Genomic DNA, 25,382 nt, shown 5'->3' with positions numbered 1-25,382 from the left:
GGGAGATGTGAGGGACAGGTCTAATGACAACATTTTGAGTGGTGATGTACTGTCCTGTCTCAGGCCTTTGGTGTCAGCTACATTACTGAATTCAATGAGTAGCCACATGAGCTATCAACTGATCGAAATAGTGAGATGATTTGGAGGAGACTGTGGTCTAGTGTTGATGTCACTGGGCTTGTGCTCTGAGGGATGGGGATTCAAATCCCATCAGGGCAGAATGGTGGAATTTAAATTACACTTGTTTTTCTTAGAAAACTGACATTAAAACAATAGCTGTTTAAACTGTATTAATTTGCCATTCATGAGTGTTCTTGAAGGAAAGAATCCTTCCATCCCTACCCGGTCTGGCCTAGATGTGACTCCAGACTACAGTGATGTGGTTGACTCTTAACTGCCCTCGGAAATGGTCCCACCTAGCCACTCAGTTCAAGGGATGGGTAACAAATGCTGACCTTGCAAGCAATTCCCCCTTCTCATGAAAGAATCTTTTTTTTAAAATTGAAAAGTGGTTCCGATCCTAGGTTAGCAACTCCCTAAGACACAGGAGCAGAAGCAGGCAGTTCAGCCCATCATGTATGCTGGACCATTCAGTCAGATCATGGCTGATCTGATAATCCTCAACACTTCTTCCTTGCCTTATCCACAGAATTTTAGCTTGTGCTGTTTTCATTGTAATGGTTGATGCGGTAAAGTTCTCTGTGCTACAACAAAATAATTAAGGAACCCAGTGAATTAGAAACATTGCTTCTCTGTTTCTGTAAGCATGAATAATGGTCAAAATGAGACGGATGTTTGATTTGTCTCAGTAGCTCGCATTGATTATCATGTTTTTATGTGGGGGCGTACGTGCAGTGTGTGTGAGGTTTGTGGTAATTAGTTCAATAGTGAACAAGTTGACCTGGTGTGCTCATCCTGTGAGGCTTCAAATAATTCCCTAGTTTCTATGGTTACACACAATTAAAAAAAAAAAAGAGGCAACATTTTTTTTTCTCTCTCAGCTCTGCTTTAGTGCTGTGAGAGGCTTGGATTTAATAAAATTGCTATTCAGAAGCAACGAGTTTATACTTGATATTGTACTCTCACTGCTCAAACTCTAAAAAATTCAGACAGAAAGAATCGAACTTGTCCCAGAGAAAAATTCCCACCCTTTCTCAGACAGAACATCACTGGCTGGAAATAGGAGAAAGGATATGGAGATAGTAGCTGCCAAGGGGAAGAGCAAGAAATAAACAGAGATTTCAAACTAGATCTTGTTGACCGAGGCAGATAGCTCAGGTTGAGGAGTTTCAATAAGGCTGTTTGATTTGATCAGCCCATCCTGGCTTGTATGAAGTCATGATAATTGGTCAAATTCTATAGTGGCTCATTTTCTCTGACTACTAACATCACAGATTCAGTTGCAGGGACCCATTCTCTTCAAACAACAGTTCAAGTGTTGTACCATTTTCAAATTACCCAGGAGTATGGTGCTTTCCCCTATTGCTTTCTCCGTGTTAAGGCCTCGGCTCATCTGAATTGTGACCAATCAGCTTCCTTTTCACCTGTAGTATAACTGCTTGTGATTGAATGAAATTTGACATTCTTGCATTTGTCCTGATGAGCGCAAGGTGAAAAGCTTCAGCAACACGTGCCTCTCTTTTCAGCATGATTCAAGTTCACAACTACAAAGCAACTGTTTGTTTGTATTAAGGGTTACCGAACCAAGGTGAGCAGTTATGGTGCAGATCATCTGTGATCTGATAGAATGGTAGAATAGGCGGAGTGGCATGGTGGCTCAGTGGTTAGCACTGCTGTCTTACAGCGCCAGCTACCCAGGGTCGATTCCAGCCACCAGCGTAGAGCTTGCATGTTGTCTATGTGTGTTTCCTTTGGTTGCTCCAGTTTACTCCCACAGTCCAAAGATGTGCAGGTTAGTATGGATTGGCCATTCTAAATTGCCTGTAGTGTCCAGGGATGTGTGGGTTAGCCATGGGAAATGTAGAGTTACAGGGATAGGGGTTGGTGGGGGGGGGGGTGGGTGTCTGGGTGGGATGTTCTTTGGTGAGTCAAATGGCCTGCTTCCATACTGTAGGGGATTCTATGTCAAGACTGAAAGGGCTGAATAACTTCTTCCTGTTCTTGGGTTGAATTGGAGGGAGATTGCAGGCACAGGGAAGGTGCTGGCTTTATGCCTTGGATAATAGTAAGTAATAATATGGCACTGGTGCCAATGGAGATGCCAAATAACAATGCACATTTACATAGCGCCTTTCAATGCAGTAAATTGTCCCAAGGCTACATGGGAGCATTAAAAGACCAAAAATATAATGCCGAGACATGTAAGGAGATGTTATAGCTGGTCACCAGGATCGTGGTCAAAATGGTAGGTTTTTGGGAGCATCTTGAAAGGGGGAGAAAGACAGAGAGTTTAAAGGAAGGAATTCCAGAGCACAGGCCTGTGGCTGCTGAAGGTACGACCACCGGTGGTAGAAGAAATAGCATTAGGAAGAAGCTAGAATTGGAGAAATGCAGAGACCTCCAAAGGCTTTAGGGCTGGAGGAGATTAGAAGTCAAGAAGGGACCGTGTGTTACTCCACCCCATATGGAAACACTATTTATCCCAATGTTGGTACTTTCCATTGTTATCAAGCAGACTAAACCTCCTCAAAATAGTAAAAAGATAGCCTGGATCCCAACTTTTTCTTCTTTTTAAAGGCAAGTGTAAGGCGATGTGTTCCAATGATTTGACCAACTTAATTGGTCAACTACCAGGCTTGAAGCAAAGCACATTTTATTCTTACCCTGCTATTAAAATACACGCCAAAGAAGGAAGAACTGAAATAACAACTCTATTGGAAAACTTATTTAATGACTAAACAGCAACAGTTCCAATAATAGTAACATCCCATAAACACACCCTTGGCAAAGGCAAATTCAGTAAAATAGTCTCAAATGTAATTCCCAGTCCAAGAGGAAATAACAACAAGTGAAAATTCTGAGAGAGAGAGAGAATGCCAGTATTTTTCTGTAATAGGGAGAGATGTATAAACAAAAATCCAGGTTCTGTGGGAACTTGACCCCACCCATTCAAACTGCTTTCGCTGTTCCAACTTTTAAAATGAAACCCAAGGTCTCAAGCTGTTTATTGGCTTGGAACAGACTGTTTGACACTCCAATCTGAACCTTTCATTAAAAAAAAACCAGGACAAAATACACACCTTGAAGCCATCGTACTGTCATACCCATCCAGTCGCAGGAATGCTCTTTCGCGTCTGTTCAGTTTGAAATCCCATTCCTTCCTGGCGGTGAACTCTGACTTCCTGAAGTGAAGAGATGGGGCCTACATAGATGAGGCCTAGAAGTTCAGCTATCAAGGGGTGAAAGCTCTGGACAGTTCTCTAACTGCTACCTGCTCAATATCCCCCACAAACTGGGGAGTTCTCTCAGGTTCTGAAGCAGCCTTGGGGAGGCAAGTCAATTTAGTTCAAGATTTCCTGGGAGTTGAGTTCTCCTTTTCCAGTTAAAGCTGCTGAGTAGGCTCTCTCTATTGGAGGGCCAACCAGAGGTAGAAGAACTGGCTGCACTCTGCAGCAAATCGTGAAATAACTGAGAAGGTGCCTCCAAAAGTGGGTGCCTCTCACTACCTTTTACAAATCAGCTGGGCCACTACTGAGAGGGGAACTCCCTGAACAGGGTCCTCTCCCATTGAGTGCATTCACACCCAGATGGGCATATGGAAGGACAGCTTCAGAGCACCATGGCTGTCTGGACCTTGCCCTTCCAACAGTTAAATTGATGCCTGTCACTTTTGGGAATCGCGAGGCCAACTGGAAGATCCCAACCTTCCCTTACCAAGACTCTAGGAAGCCTAATTGCTGTCAAGCAACAAGTGGCAACAGTGGAATTCCTGGGTCCTTAGCAACCCTTGGCCAAAATGGCCGACATCAGGAATGGAATCTGTCGGCCATGTTTTTCAGGTCCTGTCTGATTACTGATCTCACAGTGGCCCAAAAACCTAACCTATGACCTCTTTATGCTAGCTTTTCACTGTGGCATTTTTAGCAGATATTCAAGAAGATTATAATTGCAAAATGCCCTTAGTTTATCAAATAGTGACCAGAATATGATTGTCTTGTTAGAAGCACAAAAGTTCAATAATTCAGTGGCATTTCCTAAGAGGGTATTGCTCAGTCAGGGGCACAACATTTTGTTTGTTTTTAACACAGATGACTGCAATCCCATCTCAAACTCTGCATGCAGTTCAACGCTGCCTGCCTGCAGCTCACTGACATTTAATTCTCCCGCAGCTTCTTCCTACATTCCAGGCAGAGAAAATCTTCCTACCACCCACACAATGACACGCAAGGCTGTTTCAGTACTTCCCTTCCAGTTTCTGATACCGGTGTCTGTAGTTGGGTCAGAATTATGGTTTGCTTTGAGTCTGTTAGCTAACAATCAGCATCTCTTTCATGGCTGTCCCTCCGGGCTGATTTGTATTCCTGCAAAAATACAGGGTAAAGTCAATATTTTCCTGTTTTCAGGAAGGATCTGATTTAATGGTAGAATGAGTTTGAGAGGCCAAATGGCCCCTCTTCTGTTCCTTTGATTTTGATTGTAAGCAAGCAAAATTGGAATGGAGAACTCCAACATAGAGGTAACACTGGAATAGACATTATCGTTAAACTGGGCAGATATTTTTGTAGTATTCTGAACAATATGTAAATCTGGTTGCTCAAATTTTCTGCTGATTTTAAACTTTGTAAACTATTCTGAATAAGCAGCATGTAACTACATTCAGAAAAATGTTTTCTTGCCAATCTGATGCCTGTCCATCCACTGTTTTCTGCCCTAAGATGCACGACCAGATAGCCCATTCCACTTGAGAGATAAATGTCACCCAGTCTCTTCCCTCAATGAGGCATCGATTCACATCCTCCTCAGCAGATCCCTGTTTGAAAGGGACACCATTGACAATGCAGCACTCCATAAGTATTGCACTGAAGTGTCAACTTCTATTGTGTGTCCAAGCCCTGCAGAGGGCTGAGGACATTCCAGCTCATTGAGACATTGTTGCCAGGGAGTCCGATTTCAGTAATACAGAGGAACCTTGATTATCCAGCATTCGATTACCCGAATATTGGATTATCCGGCAAGATCACAAGGTCCTGATGTTGGGCAAACTTATGTTATCCGACATTTGATTATCTGGAATTCGATTAACTGAGTAAAATACACCCCGCCTGTGTCCTTTGGGTAATCGAGGTTCCTCTGTTGTTAAAAATCCCCAACACCAGGTTATCGTCCAACAGGTTTACTTGGAAGCACTAGTTTTCACAGCATTGCTCCTTCATCAGGTGATTGTGGAGCATAAGATCATAAGACATAGAACTTATAGAAAAAGATTACAGTGTCATGCAACTGAAATGATATATTGAACAAACCTGGACAACCTTATGTTGTGTGATTTTTAACGTTGTCCACCCCAGTCCAACACTAGTTCCTCCACATCATTTTGGTAACAGCCAACTTGTTGAGATAAGAGCGAGCTTACATTCATTGACTTTAATCACTCCATTATTAACATTGTGCCTTCAGCTGTCTGGGCTCAAAGTTAACTACAGTCACTATTATAATTCCGGAAATGGGCCGATTTTTACACAAGACATGGAATTACATTATAAATGGGAGGATATTATAATGTACTGAAGTCCAGAGGGCTCTTTTTTTTAGATTAGATTAGATTAGATTACAGTGTGGAAACAGGCCCTTCGGCCCAACAAGTCCACACCGACCCGCCGAAGCGAAACCCACCCATACATTTACCCATAACCTAACACTACGGGCAATTTATTATGGCCAATTCACCTGACCCTGCACATCTTTGGACTGTGGGAGGAAACCAGAGCACCCGGAGGAAACCCACGCAGACACGGGGAGAACGTGCAAACTCCACACAGTCAGTCGCCTGAGGCGGGAATTGAACCCGGGTCTCTGGCGCTGTGAGGCAGCAGTGCTAACCACTGTGCCACCGTGCCGCCCTCTTGATGTGCATAGATCCCGAAAGGAGGCAGGGCAGATAGATCAGGTTGATTAAGAAGGCATACTGAATACTGGCCTATAATTGTCAAGACATAGAATTGGAGGATTGTGCTGTAACTGTATAAAATGCTGGTTAAGGCACAACTGGAGTATTGTGTGCAGGTGTGGTCACCCTATGTGTAGGAAGGACGTGTTTGCCCCAGGGAGAGTGCAAAGCAGAGTGAGCAAGATGCTGTTTCAGCTAAGGATTTGAACACTGGGCAAAGATTGGATAGGCTAGGGCTGTTTACCTTGGAGCATTGAAGGTTGACAGAGAACCTGATAGAGGTGTACAAGGTGGATAGGAAGGTATTAGATCCATTAGTAGAGGTGTCAATAACTAGGACATAGATTTAAGGCAGGATGCTAGGAAGAGGGTTAAGAACCTCTTTCACCCAGAGGGTGGTGGGAGTCTGGAATTCACTGACTGAAGCATGATTGAGTCAGAAACTTAAGCTGAATTTAGATATTCACTTGATTTACTATAGTTTCCAGGGGTATGGGCTAAGGAAAATGGGATTAGTGCAGTCAGATCTTTTATTTTATTCATGGGGTGTGGGCATCGCTAGTCAGGCAAGCATTTACTGCCCATCCATAATTGCCCAGAGGGCTGTTAAGAGCCAACTATATTGCTTTGGGTCTGGAGTCACATGTAAACCAGAGCAGGCAAGATTGGTAATTTTCCTTCCCTGAAGGAAATTAGTGAACCAAATGTATTTCTCCCAACAATTGGCAACTATTCCATGGTCATCATTGGATTCCAGATTTTTCTTGAATTCAAATTCCTCTGTCTGTCATGGCAGATTCAAACCAAGGTCTCCGGAACATTACCTGGGTCTCTGGATTAGTTTAGCAATATTACCACACCGTTATCACCTCCCTTTCGTTGACAGGCATGGACTCAATGGACCAAATAGCCATCTTGTGTGCTGTAACTGCCAAAGAGACAACAAACTCCCCCAAAGAGTAATAATGACCATGCATAAATGGTTTGTGATGTTGGTCGCAGGATAAACAGCTTTGGTTCTGATACTGGGGAGAATTCCACTGCATTTTAAATTGTTGCAATGGGAATTTAACATCCTCCTGAGATGGCCAAGAGACCTCGATGTAACACCACATGTGAAAGATGGCACCTCTGACCATGTAGCACTCCCTAGTACTACACGTGAGAGTCAGCCTGGGTTATTGCTCTCAATTATCTGGAGTGGAACATGAACTCCCAACTTTGTGACTTGACCAAAAGTACCAAGCACAGAGCAAATAACTAACAGCAACAGCACTGGTCCCCCAGCTGCATGGTTCCTTGCATTTTAACTGAATTTTTATTTTATTCTTTTATGGGATGTTCATGTTGCTGGCAATGCCCCTTGAGAAGGTGGGGGTGAGCTGCCTTCTTGAACTGCTGCAATCCATGTGCTGTGGGTAGACCCACAATGCCCTTAGAGAGGGAATTCCAGGATTTTGACCCAGTGACAGTGAAAGAATGGTGATATATTTCCAGGATTTGGAGGTGCCAGTATCAGACGAAGGTGGAGAAAGCCAGAACCCACACAACACCAGGTTATAGTCCAACAGATTTATTTGAGTTAAAAATCACACAACACCAGGTTATAGTCCAACAGGTTTAATTGGAAGCACCAGCTTTCGGAGCGCCACTCCTTCATCACCCCAGTCCAACACCAGCATCTCCAAATCCGATTTATTTGAAATCACAAACTTCCTTCGTCGGTGGAGTCCACTTGTTGAAGGAGCAGCACTCTGAAAGCTTGTGATTTTAAATAAGCCTGTTGGACTATAACCTGGTGTAGTGTGACTTCTGATGTTGATATATTTCCAAATCAGGATGACAAATGGCTCGGAGGGGAATTTGCAGGGAATGGTGTTCCTATGTATCTGCTGCCTTTGTCCTTCGAGATGGAAGTAGTCGTCCGTTTGGGAAGTGCCTTTCATTCATTGTTGACTGTGAAATGTGTTTCAATAATATTAGCTGTTAGTCACAGAATGTGGGTCCTGCTCCATTAATTGCAATATTGATTTTCTTTTTTGCTTTAAAGCAAAATGTGGACGATTACCATCACTTTTTGATTAATGCTAAAGACTATCACTTCTCTCTTCAGCAAGTGCAGCCATTTCTGTGGTGTTCTTGAAAGAGATCCTGCGATCTTCTGATATCTTGGGTAAGTTATATCTTGTGTAATACATGAATTATACATCTGATGAGTGAGTATTAATGCTGCCTTATAGCAGGCAAGTCTTTGATTTATGTAGAGATTAGTTGTTGCACCATGGGTGATCTCAGTTTCCAACACAATGTATAATTAAAATAAAACAAAAAGCTGTGGAAGCTGGAAATCGGAAGCAAAACCGAAAATACTGGAGAAACTCAGCAGGTCTGACAGGATCTGTGAAGAGAAAGCAGAGTTAACATTTTTTTCAGAACAGAATGATAAACAATTAGTTGTTTAAAATAAAACAGTAAAGGTAATTCTGTGGTAGTTCATGCAGAGGTCTGACATTACATCACGAAACAATATTTTGAGAAGCTCAAATTTATACCATTCACTGTTGAAGTGGCAGTTATTGTTAAATATAGACAGAATCATACAGAATATACAGTATAGAAACAGACCATCCAGGCCAACGGGACTGTACTTCAGTTTATTTTTTTCAGGGATCTGAACATTGTTGGCAAAGTTAAAAATCACATAAAACCAGGTTATGGTCTAACAGGTTTATTTGGAAATACAAACTTTTGGAGCACTGCTCATTTGTCAGGTATCTAGAGGGGCAGGATCATTGGACATAAGACATAGTGTAACCTATTGGACAATAACCTGGTGTTGTGTTATTTGTAACTTTGTCCACCCCAGTCCAACACATCATTGCTGGCAAAGTCAGTGTCTGTAATAACCCTTGAAAAGAGTGTCTTGCTCTACAGTTTCGGGAGGTAATTAAGAGTCAACAACGCTGCTTTGGGTCTGGAGTCACATGTCGGCCAGACTATTGAAGGGGCATGCGTGTAAAACAATAACAACAACTTGCATTTATCTTGTACCTTTAAAATATTAAATGCCCAAAGGGATTTCATTAGTATGTTACCAATGACAATTAGGTGCTGAGCTACAGAAGGCATATGAGGGCAGGTGACCATAAGCTTTGTCAAAGAGGATGGCATGGTCATCAATCGCACAACACCAGGTTATAGTCCTACTTCACCTGACGAAGGAGTGCTGCTCCGAAAACTTGTGATTTCAAATAAACCTGTTGGAATATAAGCTGGTGTTGTATGAATTCTGACTTTGTCCACCCCAGTCCAACACCGGCACTTGATGGTCGCCAATGGTGGAGCAATGAAAATCAGAGGTGTTCTAGATGCCAGAACTGAAGGAGTGCAGAGGACTGCAGGAGGCTACAGAGACAGGGCAAGGAAAGGTGTTGGAGGTATCTGAGAAAGGAATGGGAAGTTTGAAATGGACGCAAGAGTCAGTGTAGATCAACAAGAGGAATTGTGATGGGTAAAAGGGAATTATTTTATTGGATGGATGTAAGCCAACATTTACTGCCCTGAAAAGGTGGCGGTGAACCGTTCCAGTCCATGTGGTGCCAATCCAGCTTTGTCCTGGATGGTGCCAAGCTTCTTGTTGAGGCTGTACTTATCCAGGGAGTATTCCATCACAGTCCTGACTTGTGCCTTGTAGATGGTGAACACGTTTTGGGGAGTCGGGAGGTGAGTTACTTGTCGCAATATTCCTAGCCTCTGACCTACCGTTGTAGCCGCTGTGTTAATGAGTTTCTGGTCAATGTAACTCCCAGGATGTTGATAGTGTGGGATTCAGTGACAGTAACATTATTGAGCATCAAGGGATGATGGTTAGATCAGTCTTTCTTATTGGAGATGGTCATTTGTGTGGCATGAATGTTACTTGCCACCTGTCAGCCCAAGCCTGGATATTGCTCATGACTTGCTGCATTTGATCATGGACTGAAAAATGGTGCTGAACATTGTGCAATCATCAACAAAATCCCTAAGTCTGACCGTATGTGGAGGGAAGGTCATTGATGAAGTAGCTAAAGGTGGTTGGGTCTAGGAACTCCTACAGAGGTGTCCTGGAGCTGAGATAATTGACATCTAACAACCACAAGCATCTTCCTGTGTGCCAGGTATGACTCCAACCAGTAGAGAGTTTGCCCAGGCATTCCCATTGACTCCAGTTCAGCTAAGTCTCCTTGATGCCACACTCAATCACTTATATAAGCATATGAATTAGGACCAGGAGTGGTCTATTCAGCCCTTCCAGGCTGCTGTACCATTCAATTAGAATGTAGACTTGACTCCTATCCCTAAGAACCATAGAGTAACAAGGCAGTCAATCTACTTCTGCCTTAGGAATGACCTCACTTTCACCTTTCTCTGGAGAAGGGAATTCCAAAGACACTCAATCCTCTCAGAGAAAACAAATCCTCCTCATCACAGTCAAATAGATGTGGAACCTTATTTTTAAACTGTTTCCTAGTCCTAGTCTCTTCCACAAGAGGAAACATATTTGCAATATCTACTCTGCAATATTCGCTCTTCCCAGGGAAATCCATGTCAGCAAATTAATGTAGATCCTTGTAAATGTTTGTTGAATTTCAAAAAGCCCTTGGATAATTTCTTCCTGAGATAGTCTAGCCCTAACACCAGCTCAATTCATGAGAGTGGTCATGTGACTTCAGGAAGCTATTTTGTAGCCGTCTTTACAAAATGTATGATATTATGATTACCAATTCATAATACAGACTGTCTACAGATTCCCCACTGAAACCATGTGATCTCCTGGAAACAACCATGGAAAAACTCCTTGGTACAGCAATGTAGTGATTGTCAAGGAGAATTGGAAATTTGGAATTATTGGCGACCAAATTCGTATTGGCTGGCAATGCAGGAAGGAAAATGATTTGACTGGACTTGGTATGAAATGATCGGATACCAAAGTTTAACGCTACTCTGTTTTTGTTTGTTTTTCCTGTAGGGGGATCGTTGGCCGTACTGGGAACCTATCTTCTGGTGACCTTTGCCATTAACGTCCAGCAAGAAATCACAGGCCCTAAAATTAATCTATACATCATCAGTTGGCCATTTCTAGTTTATTTGGTAAGAGGTTCTGAAGTAAGTTTTGCGTGACTTGGCTTTCCAGTGCTCATGGTGGAGTTCCCACCAGCCGTAGGAGTAGAATTAGACCAATCTGCTCCACAGGCCCACTGCATCATTCACTGAGATCCTTGCCTATCTGGTTGTGATCTCAACCACACTTTCCTTTCTATCCCCGTAATGCTTGACTCCCAAATCTATCAAAAATCTATTTCGCTCACCTTTAATAAATTCACCAACTCAGTTTCCCATTTTCTCAGGGGAAGAGAATTGAACTGACTAAAATTCTCTTCAAAACAAAAAAAAAGTTGTTCTGCTCCTTGAACCTGTTCTGCCATTTAGTGTGATCTATATGTTAACTCTGGTTACACTCCTTGGTTCCATCCTCTCTAAATACCCTTAACTAATAAAATATATCAATATTAGCATTGATTGTGTTTCAGTTTGATCTGTAGCTTCTGAAACGTTTGAGGAGAAGGATTCTAGATTTCCACTAGCTTTGGTGTAAAGATGTGCTTCCCTATTTCACCACTAAACCGGCTATTGAACTGCTCATCCTCCTCACTCTGGACTACAGAAAGACTGTGGCATAGTCACAATGGATTCAGTCACTCTAGTTTCTGTGCTAGTGACCATGGTTCAGATCCCACCATAGCCACTGGTGAAATGTCAGTTCAGATGAAAGCAAGCCTCAGTAATGACTATGAAACTACCCTCAATTGTCACAGAACCCATCTGGTTCACTAATGTCAGTCATGGAAGAAAATCAGAGCTCCTTGGTCAGGCCTGTTAGGTCACTCCAGATCCACACAAATGTAGTTGACCCCTAATGGTCGTAGCAAGCCACTCAGTTTGACAGCAATTAGGAATGGACAAAATTTGTTTGTTTAGATGGGGAATACTTGTGTCCCTAAAAAGCAACATTCCAAAAATCCTCAGACAGCGCCCTCTAAACGCATGACCACCTCCATCTAGAAGGACAAGACCAGCAGATACATGGGAACATCCACCACCTGCAAGTTCCCCTCCAAGTCACCGTTTCATCAGGGTCACTGGGTCAAAATCCTGGAATTCCCTCCCTAAGGGCATTGTGGGTCTACCTACAGCATGTGGACTGCAGCGGTTGAAGAAGGCAGCTCACCCTTACCTTCGCAAGGGGCAACTAAGGAAGGGCATTAAATGCTAGCCCAGCCAGTGACGCCCATATCCCAGTTCTCTACTTGCAGCTAACTGACTATGAACCCTACTGTTAATGATTCCTCACCCCTTGGGAGTTGAGTTTCTTTTACATTGGAAATAATATTGGTCAGAAACTAAAATTTTGGCAAATATTTCCTGATTGAATATGAGTGGGAACACAAAGATTTCAGCATCAAGTGATAGACTGCTGGTGATTCGAGAGCAGAGAAATGTGAAGCTATCGACAACTTGCAGTGTCACATTGTCAATGTTAATAAATAGCACAATGGCAACATCCTGGACCATAATGTTTGTCTACTTAGTTGTGATGGTCAAACCAAACTATTTACAGACATGAGCGAGTCCTCTATTTACTTCTGAAGGTGTTCCTCATTGTGGAATGTTAGTGCAGCATCATCAGCGTACAGTAATTCTCTGATAAGGAATCGGCACAATTTAGATCTCAGGCAGGTGACAGTTAATTTTAGAAGTGCAGAGTGTACTCTGGTCTTTGACAGGTCAAGTACATTACAGGTTCAAAACCACAGGGAGTTCTGTAGCTTTTTATGTTTGCTTCAATGTGACCCAGAAACGGTATGATTCTATTTACAAAATAATTACATGAAGTTCCCAGCACAGAAACGGGCCTTTGTTGTTTCTTTATGCTCCACAGGAACATCCTTCCCCTCTTATTTACATCATCTCACCCTACAGACAAATCTGTCTGTTCCTTTCTTCCTCATTCACGCCCACAAAGTTCTTTTTACTTTTAAATTTGTTTACAGCCATTGTCTATCTACAGTACAAATTAAAGGAAAGGGTGAGAGAACACTGAACTCACTCACACTCTGCTTGACGAGAAGGAGATCCTTCATGGCAACTTCAGTGGGTGCAGGAGTTGAACCCACACTGTCAGTGATGCAAACCAGCCGTCCAGCCACCTGAACTAACCAACTCCTTTCCCAAGGAATATGCAAAATCTCAAAGCACAATTCTGATTGGAGACAAACTAATGGGAATGGTTGTAATGGTCAACCGTTACTTCTTGAAACATTTTTTAAATGAATTAATCCATGAGATGTGGGTTTTACTGAACACAGCAATATTTATTGCCCATCCATAATTGCTTGTGGAGGAGGTAGTAGTGGTGAGCTGCCTTCTTGAACCGCTGCAATCCACCATTGTGGTGGACCCACAATGCCCTGAGGGTGGGAATTCCAATTTGACCCAGCGACAATGAAGAAATGGTGATAAAGTTCCAAATCAGGATGGTGAGGGGCTTTGAGGGGAACTTGCAGATGATGGTCTTTCCATGTATCTGCTGCCTTCTAGGTGGGAGTGGTCTCTGTTTGGAAGATCCTTAAGTAAATCACTGCAGTACATCGTGTAATCGGCACATATTGCTGTGACTAGTGGTGAAGAGAATAGAAGATTGCGTGGTTACCAAGTGGGTTCATTCAACTGAGTGAGATTTGAGAAGTGTGGCTCTGACCATTTAGTTGGTGGTTGATGAAGTGAATATGTTTTAGGAGAATCTCTGTCAGACCATTTATCTTTCTTACAAGCCTTGATGCTTGAAACCAATACATCATCAGGTGCAGGACATGGCCTGGCAAAATATTCTTACATTTTTATAGAAAGCAAATTCTCCGTGGTTGAGGTGGGATTTTGGTTACACAGCATAAAACTAAGTGATTGCTATTTAAGCACTTAACTCAAAGCCAGTGGTCTTTTTTACAGCAGAGAGCGGCGGGAGCTGGGTGGAAGTGAGGTTGGAGAAGGAGGCTGTAGGGAAGGCAAGTGATTGCTATTTAAATAGGTTGTTCTTGCTTCCTGTATGGATGAGGGATAGGGCTGTGGATAGGATGAGCCAACTGACCACAGCACCATGGTGCAGAAGGCCACTCAAGAGGGGGCAGCAAAAAGACAAGTACTTGTTATCGGGGATCCTATAATTAGGGGAACAGATAGTATCCTTTGCGAGCCGGATCGGGAATCCTGCATGGTGTGTTGCCTGCCCGGTGCCAGGGTGTAGGACATCTCTGACCAGCTTGAAAGGATATTGGAGCAGGAGGGAGAAGATCCAGTTGTTGTGGTCCACATTGGCACTAACAACATAGGCAAGGCTAGGAAGGAGGACCTGTTTGGGGATAATCAAGCACTTGGAAGGAAATTGAAGTACAGGTCCTCAAGGGTCATAATCTCTGGATTACTGCCCAAGCCACATGCCAATTGGCATAGGGATAAGAAAGTTAGGGAAGTAAACACATGGCTAAGGGATTGGTGTGGGAAAGTGGAATTGGATTTCATGGGGCATTGGCATCAGTTTTAGAACCGGGGGAATCTGTACCGATGGGACAGTCTTCACCTGAGCCGATCTGGAAGCAGTGTTCCAGCAAAAAGGATAAAAGGGTGGTCAGTAGGACTTTAAACTTGTGAATCGGGGAGGAAGGGAAAGCAAAAGTGATGGAGTATGGAGTTAAATGTTAAGATAATCAGCAGGTGTGCAGGTGGGTTTAAGCTCAAGGCAGGCTGGGAATGCAGCAAAAACGAAGGATAACTTAGGACATTTTATGATTTCCAATATCTCTAATAATAGATAAGAAAGTTAGCAATAAGGCATTTTACCTGAATGCTTGTAGTATTCGGAACAAAGTAAATGAATTAATGACACAAATCATCGTGAATGATTATGATGTGGTAGGCATCACAGAGATGTGGTTGCAGGGGGCTCAGGACTGGCAGTTAAACATCCAAGGATTTACAACTTATCGCAAAGACAGGGAGGTGGGCAGGGGGGGGTGGCATTGCCTTGTTAGTTAAGAATGAAATTAAAGCTATGGCACTGAATGACATAGGGTCAGATGATGTGGAGTCTGTGTGGGTGGAGTTGAGGAACCACAAAGGCAAAAAAGATCATAATTAGAGTTATGTAAGACCTCCTAACAGTGGTCAGGACCAGGGGCACAAGATGTACTGGGAAATAGATGGGGCATGTCAGAAAGGTAAGATCACGGTGATCATGAGGGACTTCGATATGCAGGTGGACTGGGTGAATAATGTTGCCGGTTGATCCAAAGAAAGGGAATTCAAGGAATACTTACAGAAAGGCTTTTTGGAACAGCTTGTGATGGAGCCCACAAGAGAGCAGGCTATTCTGGACTTAGTGCTATGTAATGAACCAGACTTTATAAAAAATCCTAAAGTAACGGAACTCTTAAGAGATAGCGATCATAATATGGTAGAGTTCCGTCTGCAGTTTGCAAGAGAGAAGGCAAAATCAGATGTAATGATGTTACAGCTAAATAAAGGTAATTACAGGGGCATGAGAGAGGAACTGATGAAAATTGACTGGATGCAGAGCTTAGTGGGGAAGACAGTAGAGCAACAACGGCAGGAGTTTCTGAGTGTAATTGAGGACACAGTATAGAGGTTCATCCCAAAGAAAAGAAAGATTATCCAGAGGTGGGGGGAAGGGGGGATTAGACAGCCATGGCTGACAAAGGAATGGTAGGCCTAACATACGATGAACCTGAGAGGATCCTGGGATTGTATTCATTAAAGTTTAGAAGGTTGTGGGGAGATCTGATAGAAACTTACAAGATAATGCATGGCTTAGAAAGGGTGGACACTGGGAAGTTATTTCCGTTAGACGGGGAGACTAGGACAAATGTGCACCACCTTAGAATTAGAGGGGGTCAATTTAGAATAGAAATGAGGAGACATTTCTTGAGCCAGAGATTGGTGGGCCTGTGGAATTCATTGCAGTGGAAGCCAGGACATTAAATGTCTTCAAGGCAGGGATTGATAAATTCTTGATCTTGGAAGGAATTAAGGGCTATGGGGAGAGTGCGGGTAAGTGGCGTTGAAATGCCCATCAGCCATGATTAAATGGTGGAATGGACTTGATGGGCCAAATGGCCTATGCCTCATGGTAAAACTGCATCTTGTTTTTGCTTCTATACAGATTTTGGAATTTATATTATTCGTTATTTTGCTGTATCTCTTCAAGAGAAGAGGCATGAACCACATAGTGATTCTACTTCTGATGTCTTCAATACTTGGTAAGAGCTGCCATTGAGTGTGGGGAATCAGTTTCCTTTCTTACTTCTGTCGTTCTTAACGAGAGGGAGGATCTGTTTCAATAGCAACAAATGCTTTCCTGTTAACACCTCCAGTCTCCATGAGCTGTAGGCATTAACTGAGTAAATGAGGAACCTGCTGTGAAGATGCTGAAATTTGCTGTCCAGGAAGTTGATGCTGATTTAAAGCACCACTTTATGAAGCCACCATCCTACAAGCTTTTTAAAAATGTCTCATTTTGTTTCTTCATGCTAATCCATATAACAGTTTGCGCGTGTCATACACTGTCACAGGGTATCCCAAAGTGCTTGCCAATGCAATGGAGTACTTCTTTTTTTATGTTTGTAGAAGCCAATATGTGCAGAGCAAATTTCCACAAACGGCAATGTAATAATGACTGGATCATCTGCTTTTTTTGTAATTGAAGGATACGCATTGGTTGGGAGATGGTGGCTGTTGGATCTTTCGCATTTACCGTCTCAGCACTGAACTGGAGTGTCAGCCTATATCTATTGTTAGCACCTTTGGGTGACAGGGCATGTGAATCATAATACATGTAGCCATAATACAGTCAGTTCTGCTATAACGCAGTAGTTACATCTCGTGCAAACCCGTGTTATAAGAAAATTGCGTAATAGCAGCACAATTTAAACTAATGGGGCTGGAATCGCATTATAACCAATACACACTCGAAACTTTCGCACTTTAAAAACAGAGTCCCCAATTTGTCGGTCGTGTTATAGCAAATTTGTGTTAACAAAATGCACATTATATCAGAACGACATGTACCAAACACTGACGAGGGAGTTTACATCCTCCATGTCATTCCCAGCAATGGGTGAACTCACTTTTACTCCATATCCAGCTAGGAAACACAGGCTGAGATTTTGGAAATGATTTGATGTTGGATTGGAGGGAGGACTTTATACACAACAAGATGCACAAGGAGTTTCACTGGATTTGAGGTTCCAAAAATAGAAGTGTTTTGACCCATTGCGGCCTCTCATCCCTACAGTAGCTAGATTTTCAGTGCACTGGTTAAATGAAAGCAATTGCATTAAATATTTGCTACATTACAACAAATACTCAAATAAAAATACTTTATAATTTTGGTGCATTTTCTTCACGCTCATCATGAAAGGCCATAAGAAGTGAAGTTTATAAAGTGCATCTTGGAGGGGAGACTGAAATTAGGAATCTAAGAATAAGATGCCCCTGCTTTTATGACTGAGAGGAGAAGTTCTTTCTTGCAGAAGGTGGTTCGGTTGTGCAATTTCCTTCCCCAAGGCTGGACCTTTAAATTTAGTCAAGGCTGACTTAGATGGGACTCTTGATAGACAAGGGAGTCAAGGTATGGGATGGGGGCAGGGGGCAGACAGGATAGTGGAGCAGTTACACAGAGCGGAATGGCTCACTCCTGCTCCCCAAGTCTGATGTTTCTGAACACATCCATTGTCTGTAAAGTGCCTCAGGACACCCTGAGCTCCTGAGTCTCTCTGGTCTTTGTTGAAGAAATGTTTCAAGGCATTACCACCTAGCCACCGCTTCCCCCCCACCCCCGACCCTTCAAACAACCTCTGAATCCAAAAACTGCCAAGATTTTTTGTCACAATTGAATCAAGGTTTTGTTTTGTAATTCCTTACCCAAAAATATCACCAGTCACTGATGTTGTCCTCCGTTTAGAAGAACATACAAACTGAGAAAATCCTCCAAAACCCACCTCGCACACAATACAGAAAGACACCAACAATTCATTGTAGGTAATAATTGGTCACTTACAGAGGGAGGGTTCAAACTACATCCCAAGATGGTGCATATTTATATCCTAGCTTTGCAGCCGGAACTTTCCATCTCCCTTTGTTGATCCTTACAGCATTTCCTCTGGTGGCCTTCTGTTCTCGCCCTAGTTCAGAAGCCTGAACCCATCATTAATATTCGAGCATGTCAATACATTGCGTGATGTAATTCCCTTTGTTTAAATTGGAGAGCAGGCTCCAGGAGCATTTTTCATCCTTCACTAAAACAGCTCAGACTCTGGAGAGGACTAAGTGCTTGTTATTATAAATCACACTCCAGTCTCTGAGGACTGTGCGATCTTTGTTTACTCATCATAAGAACTGAGGGCTGAAGGGCTCTTTTCTGTGCTTCACACCTCTCTGATTCTATGACTACGATTTACCTCAGTCTAAAACAGCCATTCCCTTCTTCAGAAACCTTTCCCTCTAAGTTCCAGACTTTCCAACTTGACAGAAACAGCCTGTAAGTACCGATCCTGTCAGCTTCCTCTCCATGTTTCAGTAAGATCATCTTCCATTCGTCAAGTCTCCGCCTCTCACCATAGGACTATGCTTCATTCCAGAAATCAATCTCGTTAATCCCTGTTACACCCCCTTTAAAGTAAACACTTTCTTCCTTGGCCTAAGGAGACTAAAATGGTATGTTGTGCTTCAGGCCTGTTTGCTGTTTTAGGGCAATATTTGCATTGATTATGTAAGAATCCTGACTGACTGACTGTGTGTCTGTTTTCAGCCTCACTGACTGTGATCTCAGTAAAAGCCGTCTCTGGGATGGTGACAAGCTCCATTCAGGGACAACTTCAGTTCCAGTATCCCATATTCTACGTGATGCTTGTTGTTATGATTGGATCTTGTATTTTCCAAGTACAGTAAGTGTCTTCAGTCAATAGTTTGGAACAAGAAGAAAGACTTGTACTCATGTAAAGCCTTTCACCACCTGGAAGCACTTGACATAAGGAGGTACTTTAGAAGCATAGTCACTGCTGTAATTTAGAGGGAGCTGATGGCTTAGCGGTAATGTCATTGGGCTAATGTTCTAGGCTCATGGGTTCAAATCCCACCATGGGAGGTGCAATTTGAATGCATTAGAAACCTGGAATAAAAAGAATTACACTCATGGTGACTATCAATTATTTTTTTTAAAATCTGGTTCACTAATGCCCTTTAGGGAAGGAAATCTGCCATCCTCACCTAATCTGGCCTTCATACCCACAGCAATGTGGGTGACTTTCAAATGCCCTCTGGAAATGGCTGACAAGCCTCGCTAGAGCAGTTAGGATTGGGCAATAAATGCTGGCAATGCCAATATTGCCTGTGTCCCATTAACAAATGAAAATTCTCTGCTAACCAGTGCAAGCTCCCATGAACAGCAAAGTGCTGGAGAAACTCTGCAGATCAGGCAGTATCTGCAGATAGAGAAAAACAGAACTGACTATTCGAATCTGGTATGACTTTTCTTCAGAATACTAGGAATGTGGTAAAGACCGGACCATAAGATAAATATTGGCCAAGACAGTGGGAAAAACTCCCCTACTCTTTAACATATTGCCATGGTTTGATTTGATTTGATTTATTACTGTCACACGTACCTAGGCACAATGAAAAGTTTTGTTTTGCGTGCAGTACAGGCAGATTATACTATACAAAGATCACAGGGTGATTGAACAGAGCAAGGAATACAAAACTATGACTTCAAAGAAGATTCACAAAGAAGATTCATTAGGTTTGAAATTTGAGAGGTCCATTCAGAGCTCTAATAACAGCGGTTGAACCTTGGGAGAAAGTGAGGACTACAGGTGCTGGAGATCAGAGTTGAGAGTGTGTTGCTGGAAAAGCACAGCAGGTCAGGCAGCATCTGAGGAGCAGGAGAATCGGCGTCTCAGGCTAAAGCCCTTCATCAGGAATGTGATGAATGTCATTTCTAATAAAGGACTTATGCCCGAAACATCGACTCTCCTGCTCCTCAGATGTGCCTGGCCAGCTTTGCTTTTCCAGCACCACACTCTCAACTCTGTTTTGAACCTTAGTTAGAGCACAAATGGATGATTGCGTGTTGCTCTGGTCCCCAGGATGTAGGGGCACAGGAAAGATTTACAAGAGTCAGTCATAAATGCAAGTGTGTGTACATCAAGTTGGGTCTCTATTCTCTGAAGAGAAGCTTGAGCAGGGTGACCCAATGGAGGGAGAAAGCTTTCTCTTTCAGGAAGGAGCATCACAGAATTATTACAGTGCAGAAGGAGGCCAATCTGCCCATTGTGTCTTCATATGAGCATAACTAAAGGCCATCAATATAAGATAGTCTTCCAAACATTCCAGTTAGGAATACAGAGGCTGTTGGGAATGTGAAACTTCCTACCGGAAGGAGTGGTGAAAGTCATAGTCATAGAGATGTACAGCATGGAAACAGACCCTTTGGTCCAACCCATCCATGCTGACCAGATATCCCAACCCAATCTAGTCCCACCTGCCAGCACCTGGTCCATATCCCTCCAAACCCTTCCTATTCGTATACCCATCCAAATGCCTCTTAAATGTTGCAATTGTACCAGCCTCCACCACTTCCTCTGGCAGCTCATTCCATACACATACCACTCTCTGTGTGAAAAAGTTGCCCCGTAGGTCTCTTTTATATCTTTCCCCCCTCACCCTAAACCTATGTCCTCTAGTTCTGGATTCGCCCACCCAGGGAAAAATCTTTGACTATTTATCCTATCCATGCCCCTCATGATTTTATAAACCTCTATAAGGTCACCCCTCAGCCTCCGACACTCCAGGGAAAACAGCTCCAGCCTGTTCAGCCTCTTCCTATAGCTCAAATCCTCCAACCCTGACAACATCCTTGTAAATCTTTTCTGAACCTTTTCAAGTTCCACAACATCTTTCCTATAGGAAGGAGACCAGAATGAAGTGAAGTGAAGAGCATAGATTCACTTATGGGTGAACTAGACTGAAGAAGAAGAGAATAGACAGTCAGGATGATGAATATAGATAAGGATAGATGGAAAATGTGAAACAGAAACCACCAGCATGGACTGTTTGGGCTGAATGGCCTGTTTCTGTGCTGTATATCATATGAAAATAAAGCCCTACATTCTTGCTTAAACTGACCTCACTGAATTCCTATAGATGAGTCATTGGGTTTGAAATGGATATTCTGTTTCTTCTGAGAAACCTGCTCAGATGCTGCCAGACCTGCTGAATTTCTCCAGCAATTTCTGTTTTTGTTTCTCATCTCCAGTACCTACAGTATTTTTTTATTATTTCACTCATTTTCGAATTGTTTTTCTTAAATTTACTGTTAGGGCAGATGTATAGATAGAAATAGCTATCGATATACTGTTTGATATAGCTCTTATGGGGTTAAAGAGAATAGGGAGAAAGTGGGAAAAGGGGACTGAGTTGGAATAGTAGAGCACACTCAAAAGGCTGAATGGCGTATTCCTGCTCATATTTTGTATGTTTCTATGTACTCCATTCCCTGAGGACTGCACCACTACAATAGCCCCTCTGATATGGCAGGTAATGTGATTCCAACACCCACATTACCTTCCTCCTTCCCAACTTCTCCTCCTCCCCCCCCCCACAAAAGCTGCTGATGCATCCAAACCTGTATTCTCAAATTCAGATACTCCCCTTGCACAAGACTGAACAGTTTGACCAAGTGCAGTACTGGGGGACAGCTGCACTATTGTAGGTGCAGCTTTTCATTCTATTGGGAAGAATATTTGGAGCTCAGCCTGGTGTCCACACTAACATAGCCCTTATGATACTTCTGTTCTTAAATCTAAAAATGAGCAGGATATTATCTGCATGGGATTTCTGGATGTAAAATTGGCTGTCGCATTTTCTACTTGACGACATAGTGATTACATTTTGAAAGTATTACTACGAGTGGGGGAGAGGGGTGGTGGTTATCGTGGAAATTAAAAACTGTGTGTCTTCCTGTGTCTTGGAGCTCTTAAATGAAATGTTGCACTGAAAGATCTTTTGAATTATGTGAGCTGAATTTGGAGTTACAAACAACAGAAGTGACAATTTTTTTTTCAGATTCTTGAACCAAGCAATGCGACTCTATAATGCAACAGAAGTGGTGCCAATCAACTTTGTTTTCTTCACAACTAGTGCCATCATAGCAGGTATGATTAAATACCTCTCCTACTTACTGCTGGGGAATCAAATAACCATCTCGCCTGGTGAATAAGAACATGGTGCAACTATTGGAGCACTCTCTCAGAATCTCCTTTGTTCACTTTTATTAAGGAATGGATTTGTTCAAACATCTTTTGTCCAGAAAAAGACATTAGGCAAATGTTTCTTTGGAGCTATTCATTTTGTCATGCATTGCGTACATTGTTGTATCAGTCTTTTACAGATGTGTTGTGAGATGATGCAGTCCGTGTCTGAGATACTGCAGTATTCTAGGAACAGGAGAAGTCCAATCAGCCCCTCAAGCCTGTTATATCATTGCGTTATATTATGGATAATCTGTATCTGAACTCCATTTACAGTCTATGGATTTGAGTGCTTTAGTACTTTTACCTATTAAAAATTTATCCACCTTAGGTTGACACACTCCCCAAAAGAAAAGCCTCTTCAGCCTACTAATGGGTAGCACAGTGGCACAGTGGTTAGCACTGCTGCCTCACAGCACCAGGGACACTGGTTTGATTCCAGCTTCCGGTGATAGTGTGGAGTTTGCACATTCTCCCTGTGTCTGTTCAGGTTTCCTCTAGCAGCTCTGGTTTCTTCCTACAGTCTAAAGATTTGAAGGTTAGGTGAAGTAGCCATGCTAAATTACCAATAGCGCACAGAGATGTGTAGGCTAGGTGGGTTAACTATGAGGATAGGATGAGGGGCTGAGTCTTTTTGGAGGGTCAGTGCAGACTTGATGGGCCAAGTGGCCTTTGTCTGCACTATAGGGATTCTAAGATTCTGTGAGTTCTAGATTTCCACTACCCTGAGATTGAAGTAGTGCTTCCTGATATCAGTCCCTGCCCCTGTCTTGAATTTAAAGCCATAACCCCTGGTTCTGAATTCCCACCTAAATGATAGGAGGTTAGTCATAAACACAGCCTATCATTTGACTGTAATTGCAAACCAAAGTGAATATTTCTGGGCCTGTAACTAGCTATTGTACTTAGTTTATTTTAAATTTTGTTCCAGAACTTTATTTCCAGTTAATTCCAAGTTTTCAGTAAGTGCTAGGTCCATTAACAACATCACTGGGGGACAAAGTTTCATTTCTTTGAGTTCTCAGCCAGTGAGTCTCCCAAATGGAGTGCTGCTATTCAGGTGACATCACAATAGAATCATAGATTAATTATGTTAAAAATCACACAAAACCAGGTTATAGTCCAACAGGTTTAATTGGAAGCACACTAGCTTTCGGAGTGACGCTCCTTCATCAGGTGATTCGGAGCATTGCTCCGAAAGCTAGTGTGCTTCCAATTAAATCTGTTGGACTATAACCTGGTGTTGTGTGATTTTAACTTTGTACACCCCAGTCCAAAACTGGCATCTCCAAATCTAGATTAATTATAGATTGGAAGAAGACCATTCAACCATTGGGAGAAAGTGAGGACCGCAGATGCTGGAGATCAGAGTCGAGAGTGTTGTGCTGGAAAAGCACAGCAGGCCAGGCAGCATCTGAGTAGCAAGAGAATTGATGTTTCGGGAAGCTTCCTGATTAAAGGCTCTTGCCTGAAATGTCGATTCTCCTGCATTCAAGCCATTGCATTAGTGCTAGCCCTCCTAAGGAGAAATTCACATATTACCCTTCCCTGCCCTCTCCTTCCATCCCTGAACACTCCTCAATTTCAGATATGCAGAAAATGAAGAAAATCTGCTGTGTAGAAGGAGACCATTCTGCCCATTATGTTTGCATTGGCCAAAACAACAGAGATTATTAATTTGGCTAATAGGAACACTGAATAATGTTAATCAGTAAAAGATTGTCTTTGTTATGAGATGATGTTTCTCATTCTGGTTAAATTACAGCTTTGGGATCATGCCAGGGTATTTGTAAGACAAACTGTGGACTTAGCATGTTTAGGGTTATTCAGAATTAGCCTGATCTTTGTGTTAGCATCATGCATCCATTGGGCTTCTATCAGCCAGTACGTTACTCATGCACAATGAATAATTAATAGCTGCAGCAAGGAGTGATAGTTTTGTCAAGAAGCTGCCGGGCATTTAAGGCTCAGCTATTTCTAATATCAGCTTAAATAACAAACCAACAAGCGCATCACTCAATGGTGCACAGCACATGAGGCCTGCGAGAGTTGTAGATTTAGCAGAAATAAAATGAAGGATGAATTGAACTGGTGCAGGGATGCGGTAAATCATATAAAGGAGAAAGATAAAATTGTATAATTTAAGGTTGAAGGATTTGCTCTCAGTACAGCAGTGAAGATGAAGGGGAGATTTTATTTCATGGTACTCAAAATCCTAGAGGGATTTTAACAGAGGCACAGATTGAGGACATTTGAAAAAAGAAGAAAGGAAAGATGAGAATTATATGTTGCTGTGATTGAAAACACGCTGCCTGAAAGCAAAATCAGTGTGAAACTTTGATAAAAGTGTGTAGGTTCAGTACCTGAAACATTTGCAAGGTCGTGCATAAAGAACAAAATGAATTGAATAACTCTTCCAGAGAGCTGTCACAAGTTTAAAGAGACGAATGGCTGAGTAACATTTTATTTGAGAGACAATGTGGTGATTGTGACTTGGGGACCTGTGGTCAAATTAATTTGATTTGATTTGATTTATTATTGTCACATGGACCTAGGTACAGAGAAAAGTTTTTTGTTTTGTTTTGGCCAATGATACCATACAAAGTACACCAGGGTGATAGAACAGGGCAAGGAATACATGATATGGCTGTGAGGTTAACATTAAATTTAAAATGTGAGAGCTCCATTCAGAATCTAGATTAGAGTGGTGCTGGAAAAGCACAGCAGTTCAGGCAGCATCCGAGGAGCAGGAAAATCGACGTTTCGGGCAAAAGCGCTTCATCAGGAATAAAGGCAGAGAGCCTGAAGCGTGGAGAGATAAGCTAGAGGAGGGGGGGGGTGGGGAGAAAGCAGCATAGAGTACAATAGGTGAGTGGAGGAGGGGATGAAGGTGATAG

At 42.5% G+C, this 25,382-nt stretch overlaps 1 protein-coding gene across 4 annotated transcripts in view; it reads left to right on the top strand.

Moving 5' to 3' along the window:
* LOC122548833 (NIPA-like protein 2) overlaps nt 1-25,382 on the top strand; it is a 77,305-nt gene that overhangs the window by 40,103 nt on the left and 11,820 nt on the right. For all 4 annotated transcript variants that reach the window (XM_043687657.1, XM_043687658.1, XM_043687659.1 and 1 more), the window contains 5 exons: nt 8,181-8,240; nt 11,076-11,197; nt 16,341-16,437; nt 18,987-19,122; nt 22,301-22,389. In XM_043687657.1, the coding sequence (XP_043543592.1) occupies nt 8,181-8,240; nt 11,076-11,197; nt 16,341-16,437; nt 18,987-19,122; nt 22,301-22,389 (504 nt within the window). The remainder of the gene's footprint in view (nt 1-8,180; nt 8,241-11,075; nt 11,198-16,340; nt 16,438-18,986; nt 19,123-22,300; nt 22,390-25,382) is intronic.

The sequence above is a fragment of the Chiloscyllium plagiosum genome, chromosome 4, assembly GCF_004010195.1.
Source record: "Chiloscyllium plagiosum isolate BGI_BamShark_2017 chromosome 4, ASM401019v2, whole genome shotgun sequence".
NCBI classification, from domain to species: Eukaryota; Metazoa; Chordata; class Chondrichthyes; order Orectolobiformes; family Hemiscylliidae; genus Chiloscyllium; species Chiloscyllium plagiosum.
The sequence above is the reverse complement of the archived record's forward strand: the minus strand, read 5'-3'. Positions and strand labels throughout refer to the sequence as shown.